Source organism: Toxorhynchites rutilus, chromosome 1 (genome assembly GCF_029784135.1).
Source record: "Toxorhynchites rutilus septentrionalis strain SRP chromosome 1, ASM2978413v1, whole genome shotgun sequence".
Lineage (NCBI taxonomy): Eukaryota > Metazoa > Arthropoda > Insecta > Diptera > Culicidae > Toxorhynchites > Toxorhynchites rutilus.
Window position 1 is genome coordinate 129,972,496 of NC_073744.1, and position 19,706 is coordinate 129,992,201.

Genomic DNA, 19,706 nt, shown 5'->3' on the forward strand with positions numbered 1-19,706 from the left:
ATATATTTTTTTTATTATTAGATTTTTTGATGAAAAAATTGTTTGAAGATAATCATCGATACACCTTAGTAAGATGTACTTTCAGTATTTTTTCTTGTTTTGTCTATTGAGAATGGCGTGAAAAAAACGAAAAGGTGCATTTTTCACCATAGATCCTATGGTGTACCATATAAGGACTCAAATGTAAGGCAGTACTGCCAAAATGTTCCATTTAGTACCTTATATTTAGTACCTTATGGTGATTTGGTTTGGGGGCACTTTTTACTCCCTCACCCAGCCAGACTCTTTGGAAATTAAAAAAAAAAAATTTTTTTACCGTGCAACACTGAAAAAAATTTGAAAAAAATCACACATATCTAGAAAAGCCATAGGAACACATTTAAATATGATTTAGAGTAGTACTAAATCTCTAAATCCAAAAAAAAATCTAAATTTCAATATTTTTTTTAGTACTTCAAATTTTGATAAAAAATTTTTTTATATTTTTTCAAGATACACCGTAGTGAGATGCATATTCTGCTTTTTTTTTCAAAGTTTTATCTCAAAGCTTTTGAGGATGACGTTAAATAAATGGAAAAGTACGTTTTTCACTATAAATCCTATGTTAAACCACATAGGGGTTCAAAAAACCGCCAAAATTTCTTATTTGATTCTATACAATATTTGCCATACAGCTGGTGATTTGGTTTGGGGGCACTTTTACTCCCTTTCCCGGCCAAGCCCTTTGAGTAATGTTCATTTAATTCGCATTTCCTCTACTATTATGAGAAGTATATCTAATCTCTTAACTTTTTTAAATGTCGGGAGTACTCGGCAGAACGAAACGAGAATTGTTTGCATGATTTGCTACAAAATATATTCCATCTTATGTTATAATTGTTCATAACCAAATTACATCATTGTAAACAATCAAAGATAATTGTAATACTTTTTGTATCGCCATCATACGAAAAATTCAAAGTGCATGCCGTTTTCGATTCCATGCCGAGCACTGTGAGCTATTTTGCATACATTCTATCGGTTTCATTTCACTCATTCTTGTAAATAAACGGAGGATTACTCCTGCACTCAAGTGTGCTTATCAAGCTGCCAATTTCCCGTGACGTTATCAACAACACATATGCAAACAGATTGCACTCACTCCGGGGGATAACCGACATGGCTTCGCAATGTTGTTCATTCGTATACAGAAAACGGGAGCCCCGATTTTGGCTGTTCATAGCGTCATAAGGTCATTCATAAATTCTGAATGCTGAATAATGCAAGTGATAAGCAGTTGTATACCCACATATAAGTTGCTTTTCTGCTCTACCAGCCTCCGTTGAAAGACCAGCAGAAGTCATGCTCTCCAAACAATGATTCACCTGCGAATAGAAAGAAAAACAAAATGTTACTAATTTGGTTAGATGAATATTTATGTATTACAGATAGATCCTACATCATTTCGTAGTCGTCCGCAGTCAGCGACTATCATTTTAGAAAAGATCATCCACGAGGTTCGGGAAAATCCAACATGCTACGAGTATTTAGCGGTATATATCTAAACTTGTGGTTCAAATTTCACTTGGTATGTGTCTGGCACCGAAACTGGTTTATCAAAATTAGTCCAAAACCACCTGTCACCATCTGGGCGATTTATTTTTCGATTCTAAAAACGGTGAATATAATTAAGTTGTGGGCGCTAGCGTCTGGGACCCAAAAAACGAGCGGCTATTGTACCGATTTTCAGTTCATTCATCCCGTGGTTTGTGGGAAGCCACTACCAAATTTAATGGTGTTTTTTGCAATGCAAACTGTCATAAGATTTTTCTCTTGAATGGCAGTCAAGAAATGACATCTTCAGGGATTTACCCCAGAACAGCTGGGGAAATTCTTTAAGGGGGTATTCTAGTGTAGAGTCACGAATTTCGATTCGGGCTCCGTAAAAATTAAACAATGTTTTTTTTGGTATCCATTATACCATTATTTGTTTATCTATCCTTTACCAAGAAAATAAAATTCGAACGGGAAAAAAAATTAATAATTACAATAGTAACAAGCAGATGAAATTAGAGGGTTCAAAAAAAGTTGTGCCATGGTGAGCACGATTCCAGTCCTTCTGGTTATCTGAAACAAAAAAATCGAGCAGATTCTGAATTAGTAAAGATGCTGATGATTGATGATCTTAATAAGAATTATTAATTAAAATAATATTTCACCATAAAACATTCATCTTTTGCAGAATTTCTGCCTCAGATTCCCCATGGAAGGAAAGTTAAAATGATTGTCTGCGTGTGTGTTTTTCCTCCAATGTGTCGTACAGTGGTATACCTTCTCCGTTTTTTAAACATTGTTCAAAAGGTGACAGCTATCTAGAATCGCACTTTTCATTACCAAATAACCAATTTCACTTATTTTTTTTATAAGGGCGAATCACTTACCTTTTCTTCGCCAAATTCCCAACTCCATTCATGAAATCCAGATGTCTGATTGAATTGTTATTTGCAGAAAACTTGTTGTAAGTCAATGAACTATTTACTAAAAATAACATTTTGTATAACCGATTAGAAAGCCTTACTCCAAAATTGAATTCATATAAAATTAAAAATGTTTATGACTCAAAACATGTCCTCTTCGTTATTTTGGAAAATATTTTTTTATTAGAAAATCTTTTCAATTTGACAAAGTTTGACGTTTGGTGACGTATCTTTGTGGAATAAAAGAACATGCATACACGTAAATCTCGACTAAGTATCCGAGATTCCATTTTGTAAACTCGTTTTTCATATGACAATGATTTAGCAAAGTATTGAAGTTACGATTTTTTTTAAACATATCATAATTTTGGGTGAGTCCAACACGGCATCAAGGTACGTCAAATTTTGTGAAATTTAAAGTGTTTCCTAATATTTTTTAAAAGAATATCGAAGGGGACATGTTTTGAGTCATACACATTTTTAATATTAAATTTAATATTCGAGTAAGATTTTTTAACGGTGTACTTAAAATGTTATTTTTTCTGTTAGTTGATTTTCCATTGATTACTCCGAACAACATTCAATTTTCATCAGACTGGACTTCGGATTATGATTTTTTGCAAAAAAAAACAATGATTCTTATAAAAATCAGTCGTAATTAAAATTGTTCATCTGATAATGAAAAGAATGATTCTATGTAGCTGTCACAATATGAACAAAGTTTCAAAAAATTGGAGAGGGTAGGATCAGCAACCGACTGATTTGACGTGGAATGACTCTATGTTTGAATACACTGGTTTAAAAAATGAAACGAAGGATTTTCTACACAAGATTTTTGTGGTTTTGCGAACTACCTTAAACCAATCATAACCATCTTCCATGAGACTAGTTGATGATCTTGCTGCTTTGTGTCTTTGTAAACAACGCTTCAATTTATATTCTACTGCATTGGTATTGGCAATTACCATACACTGCATGATTTTCATAGGTGTGTGTGCAAGCGCTGAGCGTAAACAAATGTTTTTTCGTGAACAAAAGTGTCAAGTTTGTATAACGTTTGCATTAAAAAAGTGGACTTTTTTCGGATGGTGATAAAAAGAAACTAAGACAGATAATTGAGTTTGATAAATTTCCCATGGAAGGTAATTATATTAGCTTATTTGCAAAAAAAATCTACGCCTTTGCGAGCGGCCTTCCGGCAGTTAACTGGAACACGTGTAGGCATGTTTTTGAGTTCTTTCTTCGTTTTATTGGTCAATTCCTTCTGAGTTTTCGCTTCAAAATTGTTGGGGTACATCTTACGCTTCAGGTTTGCCCAGAAATTATTGATGAGACGCAGCTGGCGGACGTTGGGCGGATTCGCCGACTTGGGTACCGCATCGATATTCAGCCGCTCAATTTCCTCTGGCTTCGAGTAGTGGGCTGACGCCAGATCCGGCCAGAACATCGCGTCTTCGCCCTTATGGTATTTCTTGATGAACGACGCATCTCCTGGCAGGCATTATAAATTTCCCCGTTCACGACCAGTCCGGAGCTAAAGAAGAGCGGCTTTGACATCCCCTTCTCGCTGATTGCCAGCCCCAGCAGTACCTTCTTGGGGAACTTGGTGTGTGAAATAAACTTCCTTCGTGGGGGAAGGAAAAAACAAAGTGCCAGTCGTTGCCATCCAGGGTGAGATAGGTCTCGTCGTCCACCACCATCGCCACGTCGCGATTCGCCAGGAAAATCGACTTAACCATTTTATTCAGCCGCTGTGTCATTGCCTGCAGCTCCGAGACCAGTGGACGGAACTTCCGCTTCCTGACATGTATGTCCATGTTCGCCAGGTACTTTTTCACTGTCAAGCGCACGCAGCGATGTGGCCACTCCCTCTTCAGCAGCCTTTGGAACTTCTTGTCGCTCAGGGTCGTCGTTGTAGATGCCGGGACGGGACTATCCGGTGCGATTTATACCGGGAGCCTCTTTTTTATCCCATTTGTTTATTTATTTATTTATTCTCATTGGCATTTTAGCTGTAACGGAGTCGGATTTAATCGTGTACATGTTACATGTTTATGACATCTATAAATTGTAAATTACACAGTAGCCATTTTAGGCGCCATTAGCCATCAGGCGTAAGAGTATTCCTTTTGTTTTTCCATTATTCAGGCAGGACAGCGGAAATGGTTAATATGATCATTGTTGTGTTATTCATAGCACCACAGCCCGATGGTTTCATTGTTGCAAGCAGAACATATGGATAGAGAAAGGCCAGAACTTGTGAACCGTTTGTTTACATCGACGAATATATTTTTTTACACTATGTTTCGTAGGAGAGTGTACGCATACTGACAGATATCTGCTACGAGGGGTTTAATGAAGGTTGAAAGGTGGGAATGTTTATGTTTATATATGAATTATCGTACGATTTAATTGAATGCATGAAAGTTGTCAACAAAACTGGAGTTAAGCACATCTTTAAATTTGAACAAATATTGGTAAAAAAGATTTCCAACACTTCTTGATGTTTATTGCGTGATTTGGTTACTGTACAAGTTATTTGAAACGAAGGGAATAAATTCGTAATGATTTTATTTTAAGGTTTATATCCACGAACATACAAGGATGACTAATATAAATTGCATGTATATGATGCGCCTAGCCAGCCCATACATGCAAACGTCTCCAGATTTTTTTACGATTTAATGTTTACCCAGCAAAGTCCGAAGGCAGTTTGAAATTGGTAAGATATGAATGAAATTGTTCATGTTATTGGATTACTTGAAACATGTAGTACATGTAGTACTTAACCATTTCTATATAAATTCGCGATATTTCCACTAAAATCACAATCGACAATCAGGAATGACATATCCGATTACAACTCTTTCCTATCATATGTAAGAGCTTTGACTGCCCTAGAATCATATTTCAGATAGCCGTGCGAAATAGCTGCGGCTTGATAATACAAATAACCGGAGTTAAAATCCCATTGGAGCAATTTTCATCACCATTCATATCAAACATTTATATCCCTAAAAGTCAATTGATTAATTCCTATTTGTACAAACATGAATGTTTATAAACGTTCTATATACATACAAAAATGGTGATTTCCGGGGCTGAACATTTTACTTTAAAATTTTCCGCCATTTTTTTATGCCAGTGAATCGTATATTCGTATGACAACAGACTTATTAGGTTATCAGGTATTGCCCAATAACCTTGCATGTACAGTAAGTTACCTACAATTCAACATTTAGTTTATTGGACAGACTTGTAATGGGACACGAATAATTGGACATTTTCTTCTCTAATTGGATATTTTTGTAAACATCGAGTTCGAGACCCAAATTATGGCCCCAGATTGAAAGTAGCCACAAGACGTCGAAACTGTACCACTGTCATCATGAATGTCCAATTACAGGTAACAATCACCTCTAATGCGGCACTGAGTAGTGCCTCGGTATGTCGAATTAGAGGTAACTTACTGTATATTCTATTTGGGCGCATCATATACCACCCAAAACATCGGATATTTGATGCTCTATATACGATAGATATACGATTTAATGTGTGCCGGGTTGGCATTGCTTGACAGATTGTCAAGTTCATAATGTTATGTTTACAGTTTTGAGTTAAGTGCAACTGAATGACGGAGTTGAACTAATTTATTTTTGTCACTATGTAAATCAAAACGCAATAGACCGGCAAACAGATAATCTTTCGTTCTTAAAAGTAAAAATAAAAAAGCAACTTTAACTTTCACTTTTCTTGAAACCGGAAATATTCGGATTTATAAATAATTTTTAACGTAATATTCCAAACATTTTCAAAAATCTATAATAATTATTATAATTATCACGAACATTTTCCGCCATTCGGTTTTTGGTTGTCTGTAGTAAATCGTATATACGCATGACAATAGTCGTACTCAGTGTTGTCACACGTACATATTTATCTGGAAAGGTACAGATTTTTTCGCTATTTTTGGTACAGACTATGTACGGTACAAAGTACAGATTTTCGTCAAAAAGTACAGATTGGTACAGATTTTTTCCGCATGTGAATTTTATTGCTTTTGAATTAAGCAACATTAAGGCACATGTCGACTTCTATGCCGCAGTATCGCTTGGTGCAGCTGTTCATAAAAGTATTTACAATGCAATAAATGATCAGTTTCATTAGAACGGAATTTCTTAAAAGGATCGTTTGAAGGATTCGCATCGGACGGTTCGACCGTGATGATGGGGGTTTCGAATTTCGTAATACACTTGATAAAAATCGATTGCCCAGATCTAGTAATCGTCAAATGTGCATGTCATTCACTAGTTTTGTGTGCGGGTTATGCTTGTGAGAAAATCCCTGACTATCTTGAGCATTTTTTGAGGGACATATATACCAATATATCCCTTAGCCCAAAAAGGACTAAAGAATTCGAGGTAATTCAGGAAAAAATGTGTTTGAGGCGTTTCCACAGTTCCACGATGGAAATATACAAGATCTGAAAACTGAATTCCGTATCCTAAAGGTAAAATTATTCCGTTAGGAAATCACAGTTTCAGAAGACGACCATGTGCAGGATTGGTGGACAAAAATTGGATGCCTAAAAAGAATTGACGGTTCGCTCGAATTTTCGGCGCTTCGATGCCATGTTTGTAACGTTCTCACTATGCCTCACCCCTCGGCAAATGTCGAGTGAATTTTTTTTTTGAATATTATCAAAACAAAAATAAGCTTTGAAATCGGCTCAGTAACGATACGATGAACGCTATTTTGAGATCAAAAGATTTGATCAAACATCGTGGTGGCAGCTCGAAAACTTTTATAAATGATAGTATGCAGTTTAGATTCAGAAAACCGATGTATAAACATCATAAAAAAAAACAAAAATACTTGCAAATGTAAATGTAGTATTTGTAGTAAATGAATGAGTATTTTTTCATGCTAATAAAATGTATTTTATTCTACAACGAATATTTTCGATGGTACAGATTTTTGGAAAAAAAAGTACGGATGAGAAAGATTTTTCACCCCTCTAGTACAGATTTAAATGTGGCAACACTGATCGTACTTTATGCATGTATAAGTCGTATATTCATTCAAACCAATTCGCAAGCAGATATCAGGTACGTATATCACCTCCACTTTTGCATGTATATGTCAGTTAGGTTAGCATCATATACCACCCAAATATGGTATATATAATGCTGTATATACGCAGGTTAAACGAGTAATGTTGTGAATACTCGAATCGGTCCCCATTTTTTTTCTTGAAGTTACTATCCCCTGCTTTTACCCCTCTGTTTACTTGTTTCTTATCTAATTGCATCTTTTCTCATCACGCTTTTGGCTCTTCTCCCACGGGTCTTCTCGTCGTCTTCGTTTTGCGTAAAACAAAAGAGTTTTCATAGGACGGTTTAGGTATTTACGGAGCTTTTGTGACAGCTGATATATGCAATTGGTCTATTCCGATCTTGCGTAGCAAAACTTGTTCTTATATCATCAGAATCAACGGCCATCAGAGCTGGGCGAATGATCATATGAAAAGTCATTAAAACGTCGCAAACATTCCAATTCTGGTCGTTTCTTTTCGAGATGTATTTATTTTGGATGAACTCGAATTAATGTACGTGAAAGGAAGAGCGTGAAGATAGCAATAAGCGAATACCAAAATAGTGATCATCTGCGGTGTGGTCAATGATCTTGTGGATCCACTGCTGTCAACGAGTGATGGGGGCGTTCAAAGCGTGGCAAGAATCGTCACACTTAGAACTAAAAACAATCCTATGAACAAGAGTGCGTCGCCCAGAGTCTCAAATTCATTCCCTGATTTCAACAACAACACACAATTCGTTCCTTTTAAAATACCGTTAGGCACAACCAATTTAACGATCGCAAAAAATCAGTATTCTGCAAATCGTCTCACGCATAATTCGCAAACTCCTCGAAAAAAAAATGAGGCCCCGGAACTTGTTTGCGTAACGATGACTTCATTAGGAAACATTTGCATGCGTAACTGCGAAATTATTGTTGTTCTGTATTTTTTGCTCATTCTAATCCAACTGTCAACAACGAAACCCAAAATTCGCAAGAAACTGCCGAAACGACAAACGGTGAATGCCAAATTAGATCACGCACTTTACTAGGGATACCGTTTCAACTGCCATTCGGAGTTCTTCTTGGACCTCGGTGGCCAACTGCACTGTGCGTAAAATGCGTGTGCCAAGCCGGGATCCGATCAACTTTTTTGTCATTTTAAATCTTGCGAAAATCGTGCGATTTGTATGCAAATCAATAATGGTTCTATCGATTTGCGAAATTTAATTACCGACCGCAGATTCACAATAGTCTGCTGAGTTTATAACCGGATTTTGCTAATGGAATTGGTTAATAAATTTGATAATTGGGACAATTTTTGCGACCGTCTGTAAATTCTAGAAAACATGAGGCTTTCCGCTAAATGTCTCATCTGCGTAATGATTCATCGTTGTGACTGTTGTGAGAAAAAATGTTTCCGAACAACTTACTTTAGTTGCAGGAGGACAGACACCCCCCTTATCTCATCTCTTCCCATTACTAGAAGGAAAAACAGATCAGGCGCCTATCCCGCAACTTTTTGAAACAAAGTGAAGACAGCAATTATGATAAGATATTAAAAGTGTGACAGTCTGAACCGCGCGAAACAGATGGCTTCCATTAATCCTTTCCCTTTGGGGGGCGTGTTATCCCGATTATTCGACAATCAGTAAAAAATAAGCAGACAACCGTTAGTGCTGTTTCCAAAACTCTGACTCGATACTTTCTCGCTTGTTATTTTGTAATATTTTTTTTTTATTCTGTTGACAGATATGAATAATTGAATTCACTACCCAGCAGAAGAAAAAAAACCCTCTACTCATTTCCCTTCGTGGAAAACGCGACTCGGCGCTGGCGATTATTATATGGCGCTTAATTTCGTTCCACCGGCGGTCCTTCCGGGACCTGTAATTATCATGTTTGTGTCCCGCGTGTGTTCGCTGATGATGCTGTGAATAATTACCACAAAAGAAAAGGATTTTCACGATGAAACGAGTGGTGCTGGTGTTTGGGTTTGGGCGTCAAAGTTAATGTAAGGACTTTGGCCGGAGCAAAGCTTGGCCAAAACCTAAAATTAAAGATTGTGTTTGTGCACTTTTCAAAACTTGTTATTGATTGAAGCCCAGCGGCGAGGCGTCGCGTGAGGTAGATTAATGAGCGATGGTCAGTCTGAGCCTGACGGCGGCGGTCGAATTCCAGGTTCGTTCACAGGACACACTGCTCATTACAGTGTTTCGACAAGGGATATACATGCAGTTCAGTGGATTTCCAAAACAATAGTTTTTCTTCTGTTCAACATCCTTCGGATTTATAAAATATTCAATAAAATATATAAAATATTCAACCTTTTTACCCGAAACCGTATTCAGTAGATAATGGAATGGCTCTCCGAGAGATAGAGGTAAGTGACGAATTTCATGCCAAATCGTCTTAGGAGTTGACAGCGAAAGCGCAGATAACAGTTCAACATTGTGGGTGTAACATTAATCAATGATCAATGCGACAACATTGATCATTTAAGCAACTTTGCACACTTGAAATATTCAAAAAAATAGACTACTTTTTGAAAAAAGCCAAAGTCAAAAAATACAAAAAAAACTTACGCTGAGAAAAAAAAATAAAAATTGAAATTAATTTTTCTCGAAAATGTTTTTTTTTAATTCTCAAAAAAAAATATATGAATAGCCCTTACAGTTTCCAACAAGTCATCCACACATCGGAAGATGGGCACTTTTACAGGGAAAGAGCCTTTCTAACAGCAATTTTTTCATGTTTTCTTTAAGAAAATTACAACTAATCCTAATTCCGTTTGAAGTTCAAATACCGATATTAGTATATTGTATAGTGTTTTGTCTACTGTCAACTTTGTCAGACGTCAGCTTTCTCTATTTTATAGTTTCTGGAGTACATTCTGTTCATCTTCTATAAGACCAGGTGATGATCGATGCATTTCACCAAGCAAATGTTGGTATCAAAGAAATTGCTCGTCGTCAAGTAGTGCTCAATTGTTTGGCGAATCTTCAAGGAAAAGCTATAGAGCAATTCCACCCCGAATCAGCCCCTAACCCGACCCTCTCCGATTTTTTTTTGAAACTTGGTACTTATGATGGAAACTACCTAAAGTCACAATTTTCATTATTATATGACCAGTTTTAATTACAACTGATTTTTGAAAAGGGCGTAAACAAAATCGTTGATCTTTCATACAAAAAATCTTAAATCAAAACCCAGATGTTTGATTAAAATATGATGTATGACAAAGTCGTTGGAAAATGAATGAATCATTTAGGAAAAATAACACTTTAAAAGTTTAAAGAAGAACCAACCTTTGGCTGGAAATCTCTTTAATAAAGAAAGAAAAAAAAATTACATTTTAAATGCTTGGAATTGTCTTGTGGTCTGTTCAAATATATAAGAAAAATTATTCTTTCGCTTGTGGTCTCTTTTTGACGTTCGACACTCAAATCATCAAGATAAGCTTATTCAATCCTCCTTACATCCGAAATTTCTTTTCCATGATATAAAAAAGCATCACGGGAACACCTAGTTAACATAATATACTTGTCATAGTCATCACCGCCCGCTCTGAACCCCCCCCCCTCTTTCCACTACGCCACTGCCTATAACGTTCCTGTAGGACCTTTCAATACAGAGATATTTTTATTTGAATGAAAAATTCCCCCTCCATCTTTGATGATTAATTGTTCAATAAATAATGATCGCGTCGCAAATAGAAAGGAACTTTTGAGAACTTTTTTGAATTTTATGCAAAAAATTGGAATAAATTTTTTTTCGTCAATATAACAAATTATCCTTGTACAGAATTTATTGGAGTTAGGATAATGTGTTTAACTTTTTAACTCATTAATTGTAATTCCTGTAATCTGTTACTATTATTATTATTATTATTTAGAGTTATGGCACTTCTCAGCATTGAGCTGGACTATTCACCTACCCCCGGGCTTCTTAAATGCCAAAGGGGGATTAGGCTCTGTGGTATCTTTTTCTTTTCTTTTTTCCTCTTTATAATAGTGTCTGCACAATCATCGTGTTCTAATTATGGTGATTCAGGAACCGTCGCACTATGTTACACGTTCCAAGAATCACCGCTTTCTGCATAACCGCAAGCTGCTCTGTTACTTGCAACTCCTCCAATGACTGCGTGAGAGAGTGTGGAACTAAACCAGTAGCAGAGATCACTACTGGTATAATACGGATGCCTTTCAAATGCCACATTTGTTTTAGTTCTTCTGCCAAGTCGTGATACTTGGTTATCTTGGCAGCAAACGTAGAATGTAGATTGTGGTCTAACGGTATTGCAATGTCTATTATGAGCACTTCTTTCTTATTTTTATCGTAGACCACAATATCAGGGCGATTAGCTGGTATTCGGACATCCGTAATAATCTCGCGATCCCAGTACAACTTGTAGCAGCTATTTTCCAAAACCGGATCCGGAATATACTTGTAGTAGGGTACCAACTGATTTACCAAGTTGCGTTTTGATGCTAGCTGTTGATGAACAATCTTGACAACCGAGTTGTGACGATTGAGATAAGCTGATTCGGCTAGCGCTCCACAGCCGGCTATGACGTGTTCAATCGTCTCTCCTACTTTATTGCACTTTCTGAAACAGTCAACAACGTTTTCGTGCAAGATGTACTTCCGGTAGTTTTTAGTCGCTATTATCCGGTCCTGGATGGCTACCATAAACCCTTCTGTTTCAGAAAAGAGTTCACCTCGCACCAGCCACATGTTCGATAATACTTTGTCGATATGCGCTTGCTCTAAACGATGGGGGTGTGTCCCATGAAGTTCCTTTTGCTTCCATGATGTTATTTTTTCTTCTATGGTCTGCAAATTGCAGCTAAGTTCGTACTGCTCCTGCGCCAGATGCAGGGCACTGAATCCACGGTCCGTTTCACAGACAGCGCGATAGATATCGTGACGGGTCTGACTTTCCACGAAGTAACTCCGCAACTGCTGGATCTGGGAACTGCAAAGCGCTCTAATGTCAGTGACACCTCTTCCTCCTTCAACACGTGGCAAGGTGAATCTTTCTATGGACGACTTTGGATGGTACATACGGTGCTTTGTGAACGTCACTCTCATTGCTCTTTCTATTGTTTCTAAATCGGTTTTCGTCCACTTCAGCACCCCGAAACTGTACGTGAGTAAAGGAACGGCAAACGTATTGACGGCTTTGATTTTTTTGCCACCGCATAGGTTTGTTTCCAAAACCTGGTTGATTCTGATCAAGAAATGTTCCTGGAGTTCCTTCTTGATTTTTGTGTCCCCAAATCCCTTTCAGTTGCAGAAGTCCCAGGTACTTATAGGATTCGCCTTCCACCAAATCTTGAACCACTTCACTCTCGTTAATGCGGAATCCTTCAGTCTCCACCAATCGTCCACGGTGGAGCTGTACTGCCTAACACTTTTCGATTCCGAGTTCCATCCGCACATCGGAACTAAAGTCGCTAACACACTGTAGAAGACTATGTAGCGCTTCTGTTGATTCCGCAAACAGTTTCAAGTCGTCCATATAGAAGGTATGGTTTATTGTCGTTGTTCTGTTGATATGGTAGCCATGGCTGCTTCGGTTGAGTGCTCTGCTCAAGGGGTTCATCGCAAGGCAAAACCACAAAGGACTGAATGTGTCACCTTGGAATATTCCCCTGCGAATATTGAGAGTTCTGGATCTCAACATAGTTGTCCGTCTGTGATACTAAGCGAGGTGCTCCAGTTTAACATTGCGTGTTCCATAAACCTGATAACGTCATCATGTATCTTGTACATTTTTAGTACCTTTATCAGGTACGTATGCGGTACTGAGTCGGATGCTTTTTTATAGTCAATGTACGCCATACTCAGGTTCCTTCTGTTTCGGCTTGCTTGTCCGACGATGACTGCATCGATAACGACTCGATCTTTGCAGCCCCGCGTGTTTTGTTTACAGCCTTTCTGTTCTTCTGTTAATATTTCGTTAACATCGCAATGGTTTTGTATCTTTTTATTAATCACCGACGTAAGTAGCTTGTACAGGCTCGTTAGACATGTTATTGGCCTGTACTTCGCCGCATTCGCTGTGTCTTGATCCTTTGGCATCAGATGAGTAATTCCCCTGGTCACGAACTCCGGTGTTGTTTGGGGATTTTCTAATACCTTATTGAAGCACTCTGCCATTCGCCCATGAGTTGAAGAAAACTTTTTGTACCAGAAATTGTGCACGAAATCTGGTCCTGGCGCAGCCCAATTCCTGGAATATCGAATGGCTTCGTTGATATCATGGGCGGTTACCATAATTGCTTCAGGTCCGTTTCCATATTCCTCTTCTTCTGCCAGCCACATCCTGTTACTTCGGTGTTTAATAGGGTTCTCCCATAAGCCTGACCAAAACTGGGTAACTTCGTCAATCTCAGGAAGACCACCATCGTAATTATTGCGTTTCTTTTTGATGCGGCTGTAGAAGGCACTCAACCGTTGTACATGGGTGTAGAGGATCTCAATGATGCGGTTTTCATTAAGATCAGAGAGCTCTGCCGGCTTCACAATTTCAGCAACTCCACGAATCAGCTTTCGCGATCGACTTCCCCTCTTGTACTGCGTTAGTCGACCGATTTTTACTCGGAGCGTTTGGATACGACCTTCCAGGCGTCTCATCCAAGCAGGTTTCGGTTTTTTGGAGAGTACGCGGTTCTGTCTATCGTCTTGGTGAAAGGTGCGCATTCCTAACGTCCGTACAACAGCTACAGTTCCACAATAAACGATAAATTGCAGCTCCTCTAGATTCTCTACCACTTTCAGGTACACAGGTAGAACTTCCTGGTCGAGTACTTGGACGGCACTCGTTAGTCGGTGGGAATACTGCAACTTCGGAATCTTGTGTCGGGTTAAGGGGTCCGTTCCGTAAAACTGGGTCACTGCTGCATCCATGTGGAAAGCCAATTCGTTCTTTAGTTGACCTCGTTGTTGATCCTCTGCCGGCTCTTGTTCTCTAGGCTCATCCACTGGATCCGGTGGTGGTGCAATAGATTCGCGCCTTTCACTAGCGAACGATGCACTCAGCCTAGCCGAGCTCCTTCTCGACATATCGCTCGATCTTCCACTCTCTCTACGCAGTTCTCGTTGCACTTCCAACTTGATGGCCTCTATTTCAGCCGGGGACAGCATGTTGTGTGACAAAATCGCTCGTCTCCGTGTGTAGAGCTTATTCCGATCTAGTTGGCCGGCAAATCGTGGGAACTGCTCGTTGAACATTTCCAGCATTCTTGGTCTGCCGGACATGTCCGTCTCCAATCTTGTGCAGACATAATAGCAACGAATCACGAATTCATTCATCTCTCTCGTCCACATGATTCGTTGCCGTTGGCGGCCTGTCAATGTGAGTGACTGACGTCGTCCAATCGCAGCATCATTTGCAGGTGCAGCATTGCCATTGTGATTTCTTGTGCTGCGGGTTCTGTTTAGCGTTCGTTTTACGGGCTGAGCCCGATGACTAGGGGTCCGCTCTTGCACCAATTCCTCTAGCCACTGGCCGCTCGCATGTACGCCCGTTCCAGGACTAGCTCCAGTCCGGGGGCCCTCCTCAGGCGATCGCATTACTATCATTCTCCGATTTCTCAATTGCATTATTGGTAGTTTTCCTTTTCCCGGGAAAACACGGGTTGGCACAGGTTGCTTCTTAGAGTCCTCAACCTGCCTGAAGGATGGTATCTCAGCCGTTCCTAACCTGGAATACAGACGCTGTTGTGGGCCGCTCCTAACATGGAGAACAGACGCTACACTACTCCCCCTTCCCTGTTTGCATACGACCCAAGGTCCCACCGGGGTTGGTTACCCGATCTTTCCAAGGGTTGCTCGCATCTCAGCTAGTACCTCGTGAAGGTAGGGATCGGAGTTCCTGGGCAGAGGCTGAAGGTCGCAATGGGAACTACGAGACACGTGCACCAGGCTTAACTAACCTTATTATTATTATTATTATTATTATTCATGAAATTAAAAGTGGAACAAATAATCCTTACCAGTTGCAAATCGTTGTTTGCTAATATTTTCAAAAATGAAATAAATTTCCAGAATGCATAGAATTCGTTAAGCTACTGATTATATTTTTTTATTCGGCTGATATCTGTTGAAACGCTGAGTAGTTCAATTGTTTTGACTTTGTTGCGCAAAGTCATTTTTGGATAAAAAGGGAATAATGATCTTTCAAACCACCGGTTAACTTTGAAAAATGATATCTCAAAAACGAAAAAATAGCATCTTCGATATCGAGATATGTTATGTAACAATCCTCAGATTTCAAGAAAAAATATAAAAAATACAGCGCCCTCTAGTCCAAAGTCATGAAAACAATAAAAAACGATTGCAATCAATAATTACGAAAATAAAATCCATTGCTTTTGCAAGTTCAATATTTTTTCATAAAAGTAGAAGGGTCTGAGCCTAGGGCACGGACGGAAGTTTGACGTAGGACTGTGATTGTTCAGAACACTTGGTTATTTTAAATGTAATTCTTTTCATTGTTCAGAAATCTGTTAGTTTAACTCTTTTGAAACTCTAAATAGTAGCCTTGAAAAGGGCCGTTTGTTGTATGTACTCATAACCTTCAAACGTTTTGTATCGAACAAAGAAAGATTATAAGCTTCTGGCAGGAAGTTCAACTGTCTAACTGAAAATGATTGATGAATATCAGTGGGACACATAACATGGTGGAATGGTAGATGAAGTATATGTGAATCGGTAAACAAAAAAAAATATATATCGTCATTGATTATATTGAATATGAAATTTATGGGGAAGAAGCGAAAAAACAAATTGTAAATACTCACGATTCCGTGTTATTTTGAGGAAAAATATACATGAAATCATGAAGTTGCTTTATTTTTAATGGATAGCTATGGTATTGTTATATCTTTCCATTGTCTTATTCTTATTATTAGACATCGGAAGCAGTAGCTTTTTCGGTGAAATAATGTTCGTTTGCAGACTGTCACAATCAAGTCGTATTGCTCAATCTATCATAGAAGGAATTTAGTCATTGAGAATTATGAATATTAGTCATGAAGAATATTAACCCTTTGCGGTCGTATTGAATTTGAACATGGGTATCGTACTGGTCGTAATTATTTTTACTTGAAAAAGCAGTGATGTATAACTTTGTGAGATTATACGCAGTATATTCATAACATGTGAGATTATGAAAGATGAACATGATTAACTTTTTTGTAAACTTCAGATAAGTATTTACTAAACATGTGTTTCAATGTGTTTCTTTCATATAAAGATTGTGTGTAAAAATTATTCTTCGTGTGGTATCTTTCGAATCAATCCTTAAAATGCAGCCATGGTTTTCGCATATATCACAAAAATAATCAATTCGGTGTCTTCCGCTTCTAATCTTTCTGTTTGAACATACAGAACAATGCTCTTAACATCTATACATTGCCGCAATGCATGAAATATTGCATTAAGTCTTTCCTCAAGCATAGGTAACAATTTTTGTTTATACTGAGTACCTGAGTACCGTTGTTTATTATTCGCTGAAGTATCGTTTAGATTCGTGAACAAGTTCACTAGATCTCAAAGATCCTTGTTCCGTGTATGTCGAAGAAATGGGTGCGATATACTATGCTCTAGGGATCATTGAAACATTGCCCATCGACCATTATTTTATTTTTTCAGACAGTCTCAGCTCAATAGAGGCAATCCGCTCAATGAAGGTTGATAAACGCTCATCTTATTTCCTAACAAGAATAAGACATCTATTGAGTCGATTCCGGGGAATGAGAAAGCGGACTCGCTAGCAAAGGTGGGCGCTTCAGAAGGCACACTTTTTGAGAGGCAAATTGCCTATAATGAATTTTTTCACATTCCTCGTCAGGACACACTCGTTAGTTGGCAGCGCATGTGGAGTGAAGATGAGTTCGGTCGTTGGTTACACACGATTATCCCTAAGGTTTCGACCAGTGCTTGGTTTAAGGGATTGAATGTAGGTCGTGATTTCATTCGCGTGATATCTCGGCTCATGTCCAATCACTACAACCTAAACGCGCATCTCTATCGCATTGCGCTCGCAGCAAACAATCTTTGTGATTGTGGCGATGGCTACCACGACATCGAGCATGTTGTCTGGTCGTGTATCCGGTTCCATACTGCTCGCTCTCAGCTCTCTAGAGCACTGAGAACACAAGGCAGACAATCGGATATCCCCGTCCGGGATATCTTAGGTAGCCGTGATCCTGATCTTCTGCTTCATCTATACCTGTTCCTCAGAAACGCCGATGTCATCGTTTAATGATGTTTCCTACTACTGTGTCCCTGTTTCATATCCCTCCTATCCGATCTATAAACTTTTACTTAGTCGCGGCAATACATACACACACTCTTTACAGATACACGGGCCAAAGGTTGTGCAGTCCACTGATGATTCAACAAGAGCCAAAGGTTGTACCGCTCATGACAACTCTACACGAGCTGATGATTGCGCCGGCTAGTGACCATTCTATCCTGGATTCCTCGAGTCGAGAAGACGTACCACGCTAGATATGGGGTACATACAAGGGGGGCGTCGCTGATTAATGGTCAGCTGCATCCCAATAGGAAGTATCCCGTGTCGGGCACATGTACAGAGCATTGGAGACAGCAACATCCCAATTACGAGAACACTTGTAATACTAACCTCGAGCCGACCGCGAGTAATCGGTTACATATTACTAACATAGATAATAAGAAAAACTGTCAAAATATTGAACTCCGGCCCCGTCAGGCTAACGCCATATGAGCCTTGATAAAAATATATATTTTGGAAAAAAAAAAAGTTCACTAGACATGAAAAATCGTTTAGAAGAAGTGTGAACTGATAAATTGTTGCGTAAAGTATAACATTAGAATAGTTCCTTGCAGTGGTGGCTGAGAGCAGACAAACGACCCCAAACAGTTAATATTTCGTTTCGTTTCATTTTTGTGATGCGTTGTAATTTCGATCTCAATAAGGTTTCGCATGACAACCGTTGCCTCCTCCTAATTAATGAACGATCGTTGCTTTGAGAAATCATGCATGAAGTTTTAGTGATGCATGGAATCTTCTATATGATTACTTCAGCATCTTGTTAATTTGTTAGATAGAACGAATTATTGAACGCAATTTTGAAAACATCCATGAAAACATTCATGGGAACGAAGTTGGAAGAAAGAATGCATAATACATGATTTACCATCGCATCCGCTCGCAAAACATACCTCTTTTATTTGTTAAATTGCTCACTTGTTTTATTATTTCCACTGTTGATGATTCATGTGAAAAAATGCTGGATAAATTTGGCGTCTAATGGTATAAATTGAGGGGCTTAGAATGTAAGGGGTGTAAGTGACTTGATCGATTCCTCTTCATCAACTTTTTCTTTAGTTGATAACTCAATTACAAAAACGTTCCAATTTGAGTTTGCTATAGAATCCGATAGATGAGGTTTTGACCTATCTTCCACTTTGTTAATTACAGCTGATAATGAGTTTGCAGCTAAGTTATGACCAAAAGAGAGAGTCCCGAAATCGATCGAGAGAAATTGAGAAATCGATCAAATCACTTACACCCCTTTCATTCTAAGCCCCTCAATTATAACACATATCGTAAGAACGATTCTGCGTAATATGCATGTGAAAACTCCTAATAAACGTTACATTTTTCGTCCCCTATATAGAAATCAAAGACGTAGTGCTACGTCAAAAGACAAGCTCATTGGCTTTAATTCGATATGCCGATCATTTGAATCGGTTGAGTAATTGAAAAGTTATGATTTTTTGAAAAAAGTCATTTTTGGGAAAAAGTGGATAAAAAATATTTTCGGACCACCCTAAAATATAAATGTGCACCCTAATAAAAAAAATTTAAAAATGCGGGTCTAATGTTTTGCGATGAAGAACAAAATGACCACTTTCGACGCAAATCTGAGAACCACTATATCGGTTTGGCATGGAATTGCTGCATAAAGAATAAAATTGCGACATGTGATGATCAGTTTGTGTATTGTTATTGCGGGGGCAATAATGAATCATTAATCAAATATCGTTAACTGATTCTACAAAAAATTCAATGCGACCAAAATAGTCTACTAAATAGTTGTTTCTAAAAGTTCGAAGGATTCTAAAAAAACATCTGAAGTTATAAATAAGCGAATTGAATCTTACGTCAACAGT

The 19,706-nt window shown here is 38.4% G+C and overlaps 1 protein-coding gene across 1 annotated transcript; it reads right to left on the reverse strand.

Annotated features, from left to right (window-relative positions):
- Positions 1-1,360: 1,360 nt before the first annotated feature.
- On the reverse strand, positions 1,361-15,122 carry LOC129761439 (uncharacterized). Its single transcript, XM_055759159.1, has 2 exons — positions 13,729-15,122; positions 1,361-1,364 (listed from the first exon to the last, which is right to left on the reverse strand). The coding sequence occupies exons 1-2, from the start codon at positions 15,120-15,122 to the stop codon at positions 1,361-1,363; spliced, it is 1,398 nt and encodes a 465-aa protein (XP_055615134.1).
- Positions 15,123-19,706: the final 4,584 nt, after the last annotated feature.